Source organism: Helianthus annuus, chromosome 2, assembly GCF_002127325.2.
Source record: "Helianthus annuus cultivar XRQ/B chromosome 2, HanXRQr2.0-SUNRISE, whole genome shotgun sequence".
In the NCBI taxonomy this organism is placed as follows: Eukaryota; Viridiplantae; Streptophyta; class Magnoliopsida; order Asterales; family Asteraceae; genus Helianthus; species Helianthus annuus.
In genome coordinates, this window is record NC_035434.2 from 145,298,189 (window position 1) to 145,315,149 (window position 16,961).

General features: G+C 37.9%; 1 protein-coding gene across 2 annotated transcripts; it reads left to right on the top strand.

The window, feature by feature from the left end:
- Positions 1 to 2,825: 2,825 nt before the first annotated feature.
- Positions 2,826 to 5,647, top strand: LOC110923400 (putative clathrin assembly protein At2g25430). Of its 2 annotated transcripts, none has more exons than XM_035984446.1 (2): positions 2,826 to 3,097; positions 3,519 to 5,647. In XM_035984446.1, exon 2 carries the CDS (start codon positions 3,547 to 3,549, stop codon positions 5,458 to 5,460), a length of 1,914 nt encoding a protein of 637 aa, XP_035840339.1. In that variant the 5' UTR covers positions 2,826 to 3,097; positions 3,519 to 3,546; the 3' UTR covers positions 5,461 to 5,647. The 2 variants fall into 2 exon arrangements, with proteins under 2 accessions (XP_035840339.1, XP_022023198.1); XM_022167506.2 differs by having other exon boundaries at positions 2,827 to 3,097; positions 3,505 to 5,647.
- Positions 5,648 to 16,961: the final 11,314 nt, after the last annotated feature.

Genomic DNA, 16,961 nt, shown 5'->3' on the forward strand with positions numbered 1-16,961 from the left:
CAATTACTATATTATTCTTTTACTCATTATGGTTACACCATAAGGTAACTTAATTCAAACTTCATTGTCTATTCGTCATTGCATGACCGAATTATCGTATTACTACTTTTTAACCATTAAACATGGTTTCTTAATATTTTTATTTATTTCGTTCCTTATGACTACACGTCGGAACGTCATTTTCCAAACACTTATTCACCTTATTCGTACTCAATATAATAAGGGAATGCTCTTCAAAATAACAAGGGTGTAAGCTTTACTTACCTTGCATCCAAATTATGCTTTTCCTTCATACTCGATTCGTTTGACTCGCTTCCTTCCCAAGTTTCCACCTAGCTTGTCAAGCGTCAAACTATCATTATAATTCATAAGATGGTTAGATTAGTCATTATCAATCACGACTATTCCATGTTACGGGTTTTATGTTGATATTATGTAGCTCAACTACTCGTTTAAGCACTTTGTCAAATATCCAGTAAGCATTATTCTTACACTACCGTTTTAACCACTTTCTCAACCAAGTTCATGTAACCATAAATCATCGAATTAACACAACATCAATCTTTGTATGCTAAACTATTTATAACATACAAAGATTTGGGATTGTTTTATCAATATGAAACAATTCATTACATCATATATATATATATATAATTCACCTAAACATCAAGTTTAGCTAAATACCTTAACCATTCATAACACATGATGATCTCAAACATCATTTCACATGAATATATCATTTATCCCTTCTTATCATTCAAAACCCACTCTACGGCGAGTATGAACATATGCCCGAATTTATAATTTATTCAGGCATCATCTTATCACTATCATGTATGATGATTCTAAACATAATTATATCATCAATTTCATCATATTATTAAAACCCACTTATCCTAGTGTGGTAAATCATCTAAACATTCAAATCATGGCAACATATGTATAATTTTCACTTAGGGTTTTGTTCCTAAGCAACTATACATCACTAATTCAGCCATAACCTATACGATTCATACATAAATCGCAAATTGTGATGTTCATCAAATTTCACAACTTCAATAAACATCAAAATTCTACATACCTTATGATCCCCTAGCTTGGGTGATCGTTAATTCACGTTCATTCATGAATTTGAGCTCCAATTAGCCTTTCAATTTGATCATTTTGGTTGAATTAGGGTTTTGGCTCCTGGGAGCTTCTCCTGGTCATTCCAGAACACACACTTAGTGTGTGTTTCGTTTTGTTTTTCTTTTATTAATTCTACTTTCAAGTTATCCCACTTTGGCCCCTCTTGTTTGATTAGTTATTAAGTAGGCTACAACCTACTCATTTCCAACAACATCTCCTCTTATTAACTAGGTTAAACATTCCTAGCTAACTTAGTGGGTTCGGGGAGGTTATAACCTGTTTTATTTTAAGTCCCGTTAACTCGGGCCTCTAGTAAACTTTATTTTCTCAAAAACATTCTTTCACCTTTTACATAATATTAGATTTATTTATTTAAATCCTAATATTTACGGGGTTAAATTTTACCACTAATGTTATTTTTACCCGCTCTTTAATATTAACGGGGTTTAATTACCAAAACCGTTTTCGGGGTGTTACAATTATCTCTCTCTAAGGGGGTCAGAGCACGTGCCTAATGTACTCGAAATTCCACCACTCACGCATTGTCAACTCAATTTTACTCTAAGACCACAAAGAGTGGTGGGCGTTGTGGTGACATGGCAACCCCTCTACGCCGGGAACACCGCTCCGTGGGGTGGCATGATGATGGGGGCTGGGTTTTCTTCATTGGCGTGGAGGGCAAATGGTGTGGTGACGTGGCGGCGTTTCATTATTGGATGGATTTTGGTGAGCTTTGATTGCTCTTGATTAATTATTTTTTACATAAAAACGTTGTTTGGGTACTACCTACCCAACCCCCCCCCCCCAACCCCCCACCCCACCCGAAGGTGATGCCACCTAGGGATGAACATTTCGGTATCGGTACTGATACCGAAAGATATCATACCGATAAAATTCTGGTACCGGTATTTTACCAATTTTTGTCTTCAAATACAATACTGTATCAAACATTTTCGATACCAGTTTTAACAATTTTCAAAATTAGCATTTTCAATACTGGTACCACCAGGCTTATCCGTAATGCCACCTCCACATTCGTGATCCCTATCGTTATTATTATATATATTAAATAACATCATGAAAACTACAAGACATTTTTTTCACTTTTATGTTTTTACCATAAATTTTTATTAGTTTCATCATTTACCCTTAAGTGCATTTTGTTTTGTTTTATATTTTAACCATCAAGGTTTTGGTTCTTACACTTTTAGCGGCTATATTTCTTTTTTCTTTTTCTTCTTTTTTTAATGTTCCAAATTAGCCCTATACATTACAATAAACTACGTCCTTAACCCAACGGTTTTATTTTTCTTTTATAACTTTCATTCGATTCGTTACGTGATATAACTTTCTTTTTAAACGGCTCAACGCCACATCACCAACAATTTTTTTCGTTCGTTTGTTCGGGTCGCAACACCACATCATAGGTACCATGTCACCGCCTTTTATTCCATTTGTTACATTTTATTTAAATTTTAGTTTTATACGTCTTTATAGTTTGCATCTTCATATCGATCTTTATCATTTAGTTTGTACGCGAATTCCCCATCGTAGCGAGCGATGTAGAAATCCCAGTAAAAAAAGTCAACAAATATATCCACCGTCAAAAAGTCAAAACCCCAATCACACCGTAAAGTGTAAATTCAATCACGTTAGTCCAATACTTTTACAAAAATACGTGAACTCTGAAACAATTTACATCACCGCCAACCAACCCATCACACATCAATTCCGACACCCAGATCTTCTCTCTCTCTCTCACACACACACACTTTCTCTCTCTAGATCTCACCGACTCCCCCAACTTATCCCCCCCTCATTTCTCTCCACACCAAATCCAGCTCAATTTTAGAGATATACATATACATATAGAGAGAGAATCCGGCGATACACACCTCCAGATGTAACTGAGTCAACTCAGATCTAAATCCATTCATCCACTCCGATCACCTGTTGCAGATCTTAACCGGTAACATACTCCACTACATTTTTATAATTTTTCTCAATTAAATTCATCTGAAATTTTGTTAAATTACTCTACCAACTGCATTTGTGATTGATTACCTATTTGTAATATTCATATAATAATTGTATAAATCCGCTGTTATTAAATTCAATTATATCACATAATTACGCTCCCTAATTAGTTGATTTCACCTTTATTATATATAAATTCTGTTATTAATAGAAACCTAATCAATGATTATCAATTCTGTTTATATTTAATGACGTCATATTTAATTACTGTTTAATTTGTTTCATCAAGTTCTGAGATCAGATTATTCTGATCTTGTATAAATAGAATAGAATTTAATTTATATAATTTATAATTTAATGTGTATTGTATAGAATTATAGATCTGGTTTTGATATTTAGGGTTTTGTGTGAAGAAGAAGAAGAAGAAGAAGAAAAATTACAATGGCACCGACAACGATTCGAAAGGCGATAGGAGCGGTGAAGGATCAAACAAGCATAAGCATTGCTAAGGTAGCTAGCAATATGGCGCCTGAGCTAGAAGTTGCCATAGTGAAAGCCACAAGCCACGACGATGATCCGGCAAGCGAGAAGTACATTAGGGAGATCTTACAGCTTACGTCGTACTCGCGCGGCTACGTGAGCGCCTGCGTTCACGCGGTGTCGAAGCGGTTGAGCAAGACGCGTGATTGGATTGTTGCGTTGAAATGTTTGGTTTTGATCCACCGGTTGTTGAACGATGGGGATACGGTTTTTCAGCAGGAGATTATGTATGCTACTAGACGAGGAACTAGGTTGCTTAACATGGCGGATTTTCGCGATGAGGCGCATTCGAATTCGTGGGATCATTCTGCGTTCGTGAGGACTTATGGGTTTTATTTGGATCAGCGGCTGGATTTGATCGCGTATGAGCGGAAACAAAACGGCGGTGGTGGTGGCAGTGAAGATGTTGAGAAAGCCCGTGAAGATCGTTGGAGATCTCCGCAAAACCGTGGGTACGATTATGATTACGAGTTTCGCGATGAGCCTGGGTACGGAAACATGAGGAAGACGAGATCTTACGGGGATGTGCGAGACGGGTCTGGGTCTGGTGGATCATCTCAAGAAAAGAAAGACGCGACTCCGGTACGCGAGATGACCCTCGAGAGGATTTTCGGGAAAATGGGACATTTACAGAGGCTGTTAGATCGCGTGTTATCGTGCAGACCGACCGGTCTTGCAAGAAACAGCAGGATGGTTTTGGTTGCGTTATACCCCGTTGTGCAAGAAAGTTTTAAACTTTATTCCGACATATGTGAGGTTTTAGCAGTTTTGCTTGATCGGTTTTTTGATATGGAGCATCAGGATTGTGTGAAGGCGTTTGACGCGTATGCTAGTGCGGCAAAACAGATTGACGAGCTTGTCGGTTTTTATAACTGGTGTAAGGATACGGGCATCGCGAGATCATCCGAGTATCCGGAAGTTCAGAAAATAACCGCAAAATTGCTGGAGACGCTTGAAGACTTCGTGCGGGATAGATCGAAAGCTAGGAAAAGCCCCGAGAAGAAACCCGAGGTTGTCGAACAAGTTAAAGAAGAGCCCGTTCCCGATATGAACGAAATAAAGGCTTTGCCGGCACCGGAAACCGCTCCACCACCGCCGCCACCACCTGTGGTTGAGCCGGTTCCAAAACCGCAACACACTGGCGATTTAGTGGACTTAAGAGAGGACGTGGGGACGGCTGATGATCAAGGGAATAAATTTGCGTTGGCGTTGTTTGCGGGTCCAGCAGCGAATAACGGGAACGGGAAATGGGAAGCGTTTGGGTCGAATGGGGAATCGGAAGTGACATCCGCGTGGCAGAATCCCGCCGCGGAGCCCGGAAAAGCCGATTGGGAACTTGCGTTGGTGGAAACGACGAGCAATCTCGAGAAACAGAAGGCGGCAATGGGCGGTGGGCTCGACCCGTTGCTGCTAAACGGAATGTACGACCAAGGAATGGTGAGACAACACGTGAACAACACTCAGGTAACCGGCGGCAGTGCTAGCAGCGTGGCGTTGCCGGGGAAGACATCCACACCTGTGTTGGCGCTCCCGGCTCCTGACGGGTCCGTTCAAGCCGTCGGTGGAGACCCGTTTGCGGCTTCGTTAAGTGTCCCTCCGCCAGCGTATGTCCAAATGGCGGATGTCGAAAACAAACAGCGGTTGCTAGTTCAAGAACAGATGGTTTGGCAACAGTATGCGAGGGATGGAATGCAAGGTCAAGTCGGTTTGACCAGGATCAACGGTGGAGGATATGTTGCTCCGGGTCAACCGCCCATGATGCCTTACGGCGTTCCGCCGCCAGTAAATGGTGGGTACTACTATCCTACTTATTGATGCCATATGTGATGTGTATTTACTTGCTCTTTTATCATATATTGTACTGTTCAATTGATTCCTGCAGGTTTGTGTTTCCGCTCTTGTTGGCATTTTTGTTATTATTTTAGAACACATTAATAACCAACTATATGTAATTATTTGGTTTTGAATCAAAGCTGTTATATGTTGTTTCTTTTGTGTGACATTTGGAAGCAAACTTTATTCTGTTTGGGTCTTTTCATATTGATATGCTTTTACTTAAAAAGAGAAATAGCATTAGATACTTGCTTCCTTAAATCAAAAGAATTCAGGGTGTTTGACATGTGTGTTTAAAGATGTGATGATAAGATTTAGGTGTGTTTGGAGTTGTGTTTATAAAGCCAGATTTCCAATCTCGGCTGGTCTCGGGCTTAGCGGGTTTTTTTTTCTGGACCGGACCGGACCGAAGATGCAATTTTCTTAATGGATCGAAGATGACCAGACCGCGATTCGTTTGGCGAGGTGGTCCTGGTTTGGATTGGTTTTTGCACCTTGGTTTCTTGAATGAAAGGAAGATCAATGCAGAGTCATGTATACTAGAGCTAGAGGGTTTTTTTATTAGAGTTAATGCAATTCTAGTCTTTGATTTGGGCCATTTTGCCAGTTTAGTCCAAAGGTTTGAAACGTTGTCATTTTAGTCCAAATAGTTTCAAACGTTGTCATTTTAGTCCACTGGGTTAACTCAATCCCTTTATTCTGTTAACTAGAAGGATATTTTGGTCATTTTATATGTAATTCTGTTAACTAGAAGGGCAATTCGACCATATAAAATGATCGGATTACCCTTCTAGCTAACAGAAAAAATGCACGGAGTTAACCCAGTGGATTAAAATGGCAACGCTTGAAACTATTTGGGCAAAAATGGCAACGTTTCAAACCTTTGTACTAAATTGGTAAAATGACCTAAACCGCAGGGACTAAAATGACATTTAACTCTTTTTATTAAGTGGAAATATATTTTTTTTAATGTGATAAATACAGGTTTTAGGGAAGAATCGGAGCTTTTTAAAATTAAAATTATGTTTTATTAAAATGTCCAAACATCCTAATAATTCTTTTAAACTGATTTTAGTTTTAAGTTTTATTATTTACTTTGAACATACTCCTCATCATGAGAGATTAAAAACCCTCAACCACTTCTAAGGAAAAACAATTTTGCTACACATCATAATTAGCTTACAAGCCTTTTTAAGTTTTATGTAATAAAGTGGGTCCATATACCCAACAAAAGATTTTTAAATCATAGATACTCATCCTTACTTCATGCCCTCCATAGGGTAAATCATAGGGTAAAATTGAAGGAAGAAAATATGAGATTGCAAATAAATGTATTAATGTAGGAGGTTATTTTTCTTTTCTTTGTGTTTTTCCAAAAAAAAAAAAAAAAACAAAAAAAGGTTTTGAGTTTTACTAGTTTTCAATTTTTTATTTTTTTTTGGGGTTCTTATAATTCTTTACGTTTTTGTAATGCTTGAGATCCATACCTCAGTAAAAATGAAGATAATAGTAAGCTTTAATAGACAGCTTTGGTGCTTCAAGAATTGGGTTTCTACTTTCTGTTAGGTTAATATAGAAAAAGTATTTGAATTAGAACTCGTTTGCTTGTAAAAAAAAATTCTAACCCTAAACTTTTGTTGGTGTAAATTCGACTTCGTCTACGTTTTACATCACGTGAGTCACTTGATGTTAGAAATTTATGTTTTTGTTTTACGCATTTACTCGATTTTTGGTCGTTGTTTGGTTACTTGATTAAGACCTAGTTATGAAAGGTTTTGCAACACCCCAACTCACTGAAGTTTCATTATCATAAAAATTAGAAATAAGACAAATTGTCCTTGATATCAAAAGCAAAGATTCAACATTCAACACTTAAAACATTGAAAGGCTGCCCAGTATGGGGCGTGAGCCCACCAGCGCCAACAGCCACCTCACTTCCAATGTGGAGGCCTTTTTCAAAAAGAGGGCACCAAACACCAATACCTGGGTTTTAAGGGGTGTCATGGTGTTGGTTGTTATCCCATAAAAGCGAAAGGAGTAGAGGAGGGGGCGTTATAGTGAGGTGGGGGCACGTCCAACGTGGCTCCGACGTGATGGTGGGTAAGGCTTGGGGGTTTACCCACACCATATGGCCTACAGATAGGTTAAACGATTTATGTAATTATTAATCACGCAGGTAAAAAAAAATAATTGTTCTCTAATGAATACAAGATCTCCTTTATGCCTAGTAGCCTATTGTGCAAAGAAGGAAAAACATTATCATGGCTTACACAATTTTAAGCGATATGATAAATAAGACAATAACTGAATCACGTTACAAAGGTTATCAAATAATCGAACCAAAGTCTGAAATATGATGAATACACAAATATTGATGAATAAGTATGAAGTCTGGTATAAAAAAAATATAATAACTCATAGTCAGCATGACTACACAAACAATAATATTGTATCACACAGAGAATTATCGACCCGAGTTAACATTCATATATCTTTAAGATGTGGGATGACATGCATCCCATCCATCCCCTTGACTTTTGATTTCTTGTTATACCCTAGGATTGATCCATGTTTTCCTTTGGGGTGTGTATGGGTGGATTTGGTTCAGTTTTTACTATTAACTACAACCATAACTGTTTGTTCGGTTAACCATAACCGTAACCAAATTTCGGTTATGGTTAATCGGTTAAGAAGCTGGTTATAGTTCGGTTTTGGTTAGTATCGATTATTAACACAAAACTTCAACTTTAACTAACTTTGAGCTACAGTTCAAAAACAATAAACCAATTGGCCTACAAAATAAAAATGAAACCACAATGTTGGATTTAGCTTGTTTTTTTCATAACACAACCAAAACTACACATTTTTTTATTAATCTATGAATGCGGGATCGCTTTAATAAAGTATTTTTCAACATAAACAAATAATACTTAAGCCTTCTATGTGAGACGATACAAAAAAACCTCTACATAATTAAGGTAAAACATAAATTCATTATATACATGGCAGTTCAACTATCTATCTATAACTTAAATAATATCACATAAGTTCAAAATTCTTATTACAACATGAAATAATTTGTAAGTAAAAACTTAATTTAACTCAACGCAAATGCCAAATCAAAATGATTCAAAAACATATCGGATGCCTAAAGGTCATTGGCTTCATTTATAAGGGGGTCAAACACTTCACCCCTACCCCAAGTTCCGCCAATATTCTTGTGCCACGTCACTTACATGATCCACTACCCTCTCCTATCCTATATAGTGGTGCCACTTAGACCAGGTCTCTCTTTCTTTATTTTTTTTAATTACAGATATAAATAATTAAACACATAAATAATTATTCCTATAAATTAAAAACATACATTCAATGATAGTTAAATAACCAACAAACCATTAAATTTAAAAATGCGACACACCATAAAATAGAAATAAAAAATATAGATAAACTATCTGACTCCTAAAGATAGGGTAGATCTAGAGATTCAAGGTGTTCCGTGAGATCATACCGAAGCCGGAAACGTATGTCTTCATTATGCAACTCCCCAAGGACATTTTCGTCAAAAATTGGCTCGACAAGTGGATCTCTTGTGTTGATCGGTGATAATGCATGACCCTTGTTCTTCAAGATCATGTTGTGCAATATCATGCACGCATAGACGACGCTCCTATTCTTATCGTCGTCGACCTTCATAGCCCTCAATGATCTATTAAGTATACCCCATTTCCCTTTTCGTACCCCAAACGAGTGCTCCCCATCCTTTCTCGCCGCCTCTTGCACCCTCTTGAATCTCGTTTCATTCGGATCAGTGGGATAGCGAAATGTTGACCAAGTAGGGTAGATACCATCAGTAAGATGGTATTCACATTTATATGTGTGTCAATTTTAAATAAATGGACATTGTGGTGATGTTCCATTTCGTTGGTTGGAGATTGTTGGAGAACATTAATGTTGTTTAATGATCTGGGTGGACAAAAAAATGCATGCCAAAACCACAAAATCTTGTGACGCAATCGCTTCTAGCATGATCGTAGGATATCGGTGGTCACCTTTCATATATTGTCCTCGCAACTCCTTAAGACACGTTCTCCAATTAACACGTGTACAATTAATGTTGCCGATCATACCTGGAAGGTGGTGTTTCCCTTCGTGTGTTTGGTACAAGCATGCAATGTCGTGGCTTGTCGAACTTCTTAAAAACTCTTCGTCGTATAATCTAATCACGCCATTACAAAAATTGTAGACATTCACGCGAAGTCCTCTTGGCCATACATAAATATTCATCGTACTCGTCTGTAGGATTACCACTTGCAAGTTTAACGACGGATGTGCATTTTATGGGGTAAAACTCTTTTTCATCCGCTCATCCGCGCCCACTCGAAATTTGATTCTTTGTCGACCTCTATTTTTAAAAATAGACGTTTCGACATACGAAACCTTTGTATAAATATACCTTTGTGGTATTTGGGCTTAGCAGAAAAATAATCTTCAAACAAAACATTGTGAGCTTTATCACGATCACGCCGCACAATTCTTTTTGTAGATGCTCCCGTGTCTTCTAATTCAGCTCGCTTGGCGGCATCCACCAAATATTGTAGACTACTATGGCATGATAATAATGCATTTGGGATTTCGAACGATGGAGTGAAAAACTCGTGAGATATGGTGTAAAAATATTTGTGGGTGAGTGAATGTATGGAGAGTATTTGAGAGTTGTATGGTTAATTTTTTGTAATTGTGGTGTTGGTTATGGTTTTAGATGTTTAAAAAAATTATTAAATATTCGACTGTTCAATGGTCATACACATAAAAAAAATCAACAAACGCATTGATAGGTATTTAACACAACCCATATCCCTCCCCTTTACCCGCATCACCGGCGACAGTGTGTGATGGTGGGTAAGGGTTATCCGCTGTAGCTGTCACACCCCAACCGATGATGGAAACATCGGGGCATGGCACTGAGCGAAACAGATTGTCCATGAGTATCCATAATAACTATTAATTACCAGATATTTGAACGTCATGTCCCATACCACAACATATCCAAATAAAACAGTTATTACAAATAATTGTCTAAAAAACAGACACTGTTCTGACAACTCAGATTTAGCGTGACATAACTAGACCCCTAGCTTGATTCACCAAAGCACAACATTCCTAGCATCTTAAACACCTGTCACATATGTTAAAATAGAGGTCAATACACATAGTGTAAAGGTGAGCATACAAGTTTAATAGCAATAATAGATTGCGAAAGCGTTTACGCATAACCAACATGTAACATGTACCAAAGTGAAGCTAGTAGGTTATCGACAATGAAATATGCACAGACGTGACTGCGAGTTGTGGAGAGCGCAACACATATCACCACTGTGACACGTGAAGAAATACCCTTAGCAATCCCCGTCCGTGACATGTGCCGAGTCCAAACTATAGTACTATCGTTGCTAAGGTGTCAGGCAACAATCACTGTGTAAACATAACATACAAGCATTCATCGAATCACACGTAGCATGCAATAACGGTCAGCATATAAAAGTGTTTGCGTTGTGTGTAGATTGTGATTTGAATAAGTAACGTATGTAACACCCAATAGTGCGTAAAGCAAAAAAGGGATCGAGTATACTCACCATCGTGTTTAGTAAATAAACACTCTCTTGGATTGAAGGGAGCGCTGAGGAATTAGCCTGAACAGTTAACGATAGCGTAAGCGAAGAACGGCGTGTAAAACGATGATGATTGAACCAAGTGACGAGTGGTCATCCGATCGGATGACAATCCGAACAGATGGTCATTCGATCGGATGACAATCCATTCGGATGGCCATTCCGGCGGATTGCCACTCGTTTGGGATGGATGTGTTTGTGTATGATGGCTTTGAAGTTTTCGTTGTAGTATTTTAAAATCAGAGAAGTATCTCTACCTTTCAGGTCGTCTGGTCGATCGGTCGTTCGATCGGATGGCGATCCGTTCGGCGTGACATTTCTCAGAGAACAAGTTCACAGCAGGATTGTCATTTGATCGGATGGTCTACCAATCGGATGGCAATTCGTTAGAACTAATGATCTTTGAAAATTCAGAAAATGTTTGAGTGTTGAAATCTTGTGTCGTCCGATCGGATTGTCGTTCGATCGGATGGCAATCTGATCGGACGACAATCCATTCCAGGACTTGCTCGTTTGGAAATTTGTTAAGTTTGAGAGTTTTGCGGTTTGATCGAGATGGTTTGACAACGTGTTAAACAACGGGAACTCCACCAAGTCCAGACTATCTGATTGGATGGGAATCACCCCAGTCTGATCAGTGAACTGTTCGTGACGGTTGTTCGTGTTCAACCCGAAACCATTGGTCTCCTTGATAGAAATCAGATCTTGGACCGACTCTTCACTATGAAACGAGTAGAAGGCCTGAACGAGCTCCGATTCTACCGGTTTTGAGTGCATTGAGTGTAAAAGAGTTGAAAGAAAGTTATGAAACCATCTTTCAATCCTTTTTATCTTTGAAAATGTTTAGATCTATGCGAAATCAGTGTTTAAACATGTCGAAATCCTTTAGATCTGAGTTGTTCTTGGTGGAATGAAGCCAAATCTTGAAGTTCATAAGAACCCCATGATGACATCACCCTAGAACACCTCAAACCCGCTGATTTCACGGTTAAAAGTTAAGATTCAAAGGTGAAAATGATGAAGAAGCGTGTATAGATCATAGAAGTACAAGATTTGAGTTGAAAACTTACAAGAATCGCGAGAAATCGGGAGAAAGGAGGGCTTGAGCATGCTGGTCGAATGAGGGAGCTGTCACATCGCTGTTGGTGATGTGATAGGGGTATTTGTAGGTTGGCAAAAGAGGAAAGGGGGGCACAAGTGTCGGATCAGATGGCATATCGATCGGATGGCCATCCGATCGGATGGTCATCCGTACGGATGACCATTCGATCGAATGGTCATTCGATCGAGGTGATCCAGCGAGTTCGTTTCGACGTTTCGTTTTGCGTGTTGAGTGTTGCAATGCGTTTAAGCGAGTGTTGATTAAGTGATGCGATAGGTTAATAATAGTTACACAAATACTATATCTAACATACAATCATCATAAATATCTTGCGTTTTAGCGTCTGCGATTTAGATTGCGTTGCGTTAGAGTTGCAATTGCGTTTTCGAATAATCATCACAGAACATTAATAAACATGCACAAGTACACATAAATAGCACACACACGTAAAACAATATTCAGAACACATAATTCGAGTTGCGATGCGATTAGCGATAAAGTGATAAATAGATTAGCGATTAACATGCGATTAAACCTCGATTGTTAATAGATACTCCACATAATACAACTAAAGCAAACAAATAGTAGAATTCGATTACAAGTCAATGGCATACAATCCATAGTTAAGCAAGGATTGACAGATCGTAATTAGCAATCTTTTCTTCCTTTGACTTTGACTTGTACTTTGACTTTCAAAATACGAGGTGTTACAGTAGCGTAACCAGGTGCCCACCCCCTAAAGAAGTTAAGGTATCTGTACAATCAAATAAACTTTGAAAAGGCATACCTAGCAAAACTTAATAGCAAAGTTAATACTATGGGGTGTGGAGGAGGGTAGTTCTCAAAGGATGATCCGCCACTTAGGCGTCCACATAAGCATGTGTGGGAAAGGGATGGGCCTAGGGTGTGGGGATGAGCCCCTTTATATATACATATGTATCTATGTATAGTTGTGTGTGTGTGTTGGTTAAAGAAGTGAGGCCCGGCTTGAGCGTCGAGACGGAGAAGACGGGGACGACCCGTGCGGGGGGGGGGGGGCATCGCCGCATCAGGCCGGCCCGAGGAAGTCCCCGCACCGAGTAGCCTAAGGTACCCGTACAATTAAATAAAGTTTGAAAAGTCATACCTTAATAGCAAAATGTAATAACCAAATTAAATCCTAACTAAAAGCAAAATTAAGGTATCAGTACTATAAAATAAAGTTTGAAAAATCTTACCTTAATAGCAAAATGTAATAACTAATAACCAAGTTAAATCCTAAATTTGATTTAAACATTGTAAAAGTGTGTCTGTCTCTATTTGTGCTCTTGAACGTTCTATTAGACATAAATATATTAGCTTTAGGTCTCTATGCTGGAAGGAATCTTGAAATGAGTTAAAAAAGTTCAGCTTAATTCAAGTTCTTTTTGACAATACAAAATATCCAAGACCAACTAAATATGACATGTGAGTTATATCAAAGACTTGCACATTGTTCAACAATTTATAGTGGATTATAATAAAGATGCATATACATACACATACCTTCACTTTGTATTCGTAAGATCATGTGTAGTCATAAAGCCTCTTTGTGGGCGTTATGCGACAGGAGTCGTGTCACGTCATACAGGAGTTTTATGGGACGTTATATCACTAGAGCCCGTAGTCATAAAGCTCCTAACTCATCATTAATCAATTAATTAATAACCCCTTCAATTATACATACATATGTATGTATATATATGAGTGTGAGTGGGGGGAAAGGTTTGCAAATTCTTCACGCCGCTATGAACATAGCGCCGCCTTCAAGTTTTACCCTCATAACGCCGCTTGTAATGGTGTGGCGGGTGCTATCACCCAAAAAATCCCTCCCATAACGCCCCACTACGTATGACCTAAGTATTTTAAGCATTTTTCTTATTGTGTCTCTGCTTTTACATACAAAAAAATCTTTGTGTATTTCTAAGTAATCATGTTCTAAAAGGTACCCCTACAAGAGAAGCTAAGCAATGCACGTACCCTTCAATTTATTGTGATTGCTAAGGTTAACTATAACATTGATATTGATGGACTATTATAATAAAGAGCATTTAACGAAAACTTTATATTTGTTCGTGTGTGCACATATATATCAAATATAACTATAGAGTAAATTACATGGAAAATCTTTTATTATAAAATGTGTAACACCAATAATCTTTTATATAGATGTTCGTTTAATAGCCAAGGCACATGAGGAGGGTAAATGCATAATTTTGTTTTCACTTCCTGTTATATGTATTACTCAATAATACCTGCCCTATTTTCAACTTCGAATAGAACTCTCATAATGAATTTGACAGAAACTACAACACCATAATATTCGATTATCTGCCCCAACCACACAATCCAACCAACACTCCATCGTTCACGACACACACAAACGCCACTTGATTGTTCAAAAATCAAAACCACCACACAAAAACAAACTAATCATTCACAACCATTACCACCACCTTATAAATTGAAGCCCCTAAACCAACTAGGTCCAATTCACATGTTTCACACACCCAAGTCGAAAAGCACTAAGTTAAAGTAGGATGATAGAAGCAGCTACATGGAAGAAGAGATGAGAGGCTATCGTGGGCTGAAAAAGACAACAATGACCAATGGTGAGTAAAACCGATAAGGGTGGATACATCTGGGAATGATTATTGCAAAATTTAAGTAATTACAACCTATGCTTATAGTACAATACTAAATGAAGTTAGTTAGTGGATAAAATTGTCATTTTGGCACCATCAAATGATGTCTAAAAATATACTATTAAAGAGTGTGTGTAAGTGTGTTACATGTGAGTGTGTGTCTATTATAATGTGTTGTGTGGTGGAAGTGGTTTAAGTTTTTGTGTGTGCGTGTGTAATTTTGAACATGTGTATGGTGTGCGTGTGTGTTTGATTTAATCAGTGTGTGTATGTGTCGAGATATGTGATGGTTGCGTATGTGTTGGTTTTATACTCATAATTCTTATCACGATTAATTAATTAATTCATTCAATTAGTTATCAATTAGAATGAGTATTATAATTAGTGTATCTTATAATCGTTGGGGAAAGTTTAACGAACCATCTTTTGACTTTAATAAACTATAATAAAACTAATTGCGAAAATACGAGATTTAGGTTTGCGTAACCTTAGAAGAAGACTCAATTTGTGGAATATTATTTTTGCCTGCTAACTTAAGGTACATACTATATAAAATTAACCTATTTTTTATGTTTGTATTCGATAATTAAGAAAATTAAAGTGTTCGTGTTCGTTTGTATTTATTCGTTAATTTTCGGATAAAAGCGACATCTTTCATCACAAACATTATGTAGATCCACCCAAAATATACTAACCCAAATTTACTAACTTACTTTACATAATCTTGATAAACATAATTACCATTAAATAATGTCTCGTTTTTTTTTTACCATATTAACTAGGGTTTCCACAGAGGCAGCCTTTTAGGCCTAAAGCGGATAACAAAATTGAGGTCATTTCCATATTTTTTTTTGTTTTAGATCCTACTATTCGTATATCATCTATATGTATATATAATTATAGACTATAAACCTCATTGTCAACAATCTCAAAGACAAAATCACCTACATATAATATGTTTTTTAAGAATTTGAGGCCTTAGAGAAGCGGGGGCCTAAAGCCCTTACTTTGTTACACTCCCCCTTGAGTCGGCCTTGATCCCAGCAAGTAAACGTATATCCACCACTATGATGTTACTAACTAAAACCTTAAAAAACATAATAAACTTTTATAAAAATATTATGCGAATAATAAAACTACAAAAAACGAGTATCACAATGCAAAGTATTGCCTCCGTTGCATCATGCATGCACCGTGCTAGTAATTTAAAAGATGTTGATGCATATATGTTTTGTAGTTCAATGATATTATTCGTAACTTATTATAACAAAGTATAATAAAGTTATACAATTTACTTTTTTATGGCAAACATACACCCCTCTAAAAATTACTCTTAAAAACGATTAATTATCATTTTAATCGAGACAAAACCCTAGTTCTCTCCACCAGGAGGCAATTAGCGTGTACTTTAGGGATGAGCTCGGTACCGTACTGACACCGAAGGCACCGATCTCGAACAATGTAAAAAATGAGTATCTGTATCGAAAGTGATCGGTACGGTTCAATATCGGTATTCGAAGGTAAATCAACCCAATATACCAAAAGTATCGACCCCGAAAAACGCAAAAAAGTGGGTAGCGAAATGGTACCGAAAATCGCTCTTTACTGTCGGCTTAATACTAGCACCTGGCACTTGTTTGTTTCAGTGCTAGGTACCATTTTATCAATCCTAATAAGTTGGTCTAGTGCTTAGTCACTTGGTTTCTCTTTCTCTTATTGAGGTCACAAGTTCAACTACCACTAGCATCACTTTGAAGGACATTGGAAGGACATTGGTGGTGACAATAAAGTTTAGAACTAGGCCTCTCTAGAGGTTGCCAGTTCGAAACCGAGCCGAACCGGGTTTTACTGTAGTGGGCCTTCGGGCGGGCAAGTTTTCCCCGAAACTAGTGGCTTGGTGGCTCGGGTATGCATCCAACTCTGCGCTAGGGCTGTTCACAAGTCGATCCGAACCGAGCAGACCTTTGCTCGTGCTTGGCTCGTTTACAACCAAGCGAAATCCGAACGAGCATACTCGAGCGCGTAATTTTCCGAGCGAGAGGCGAG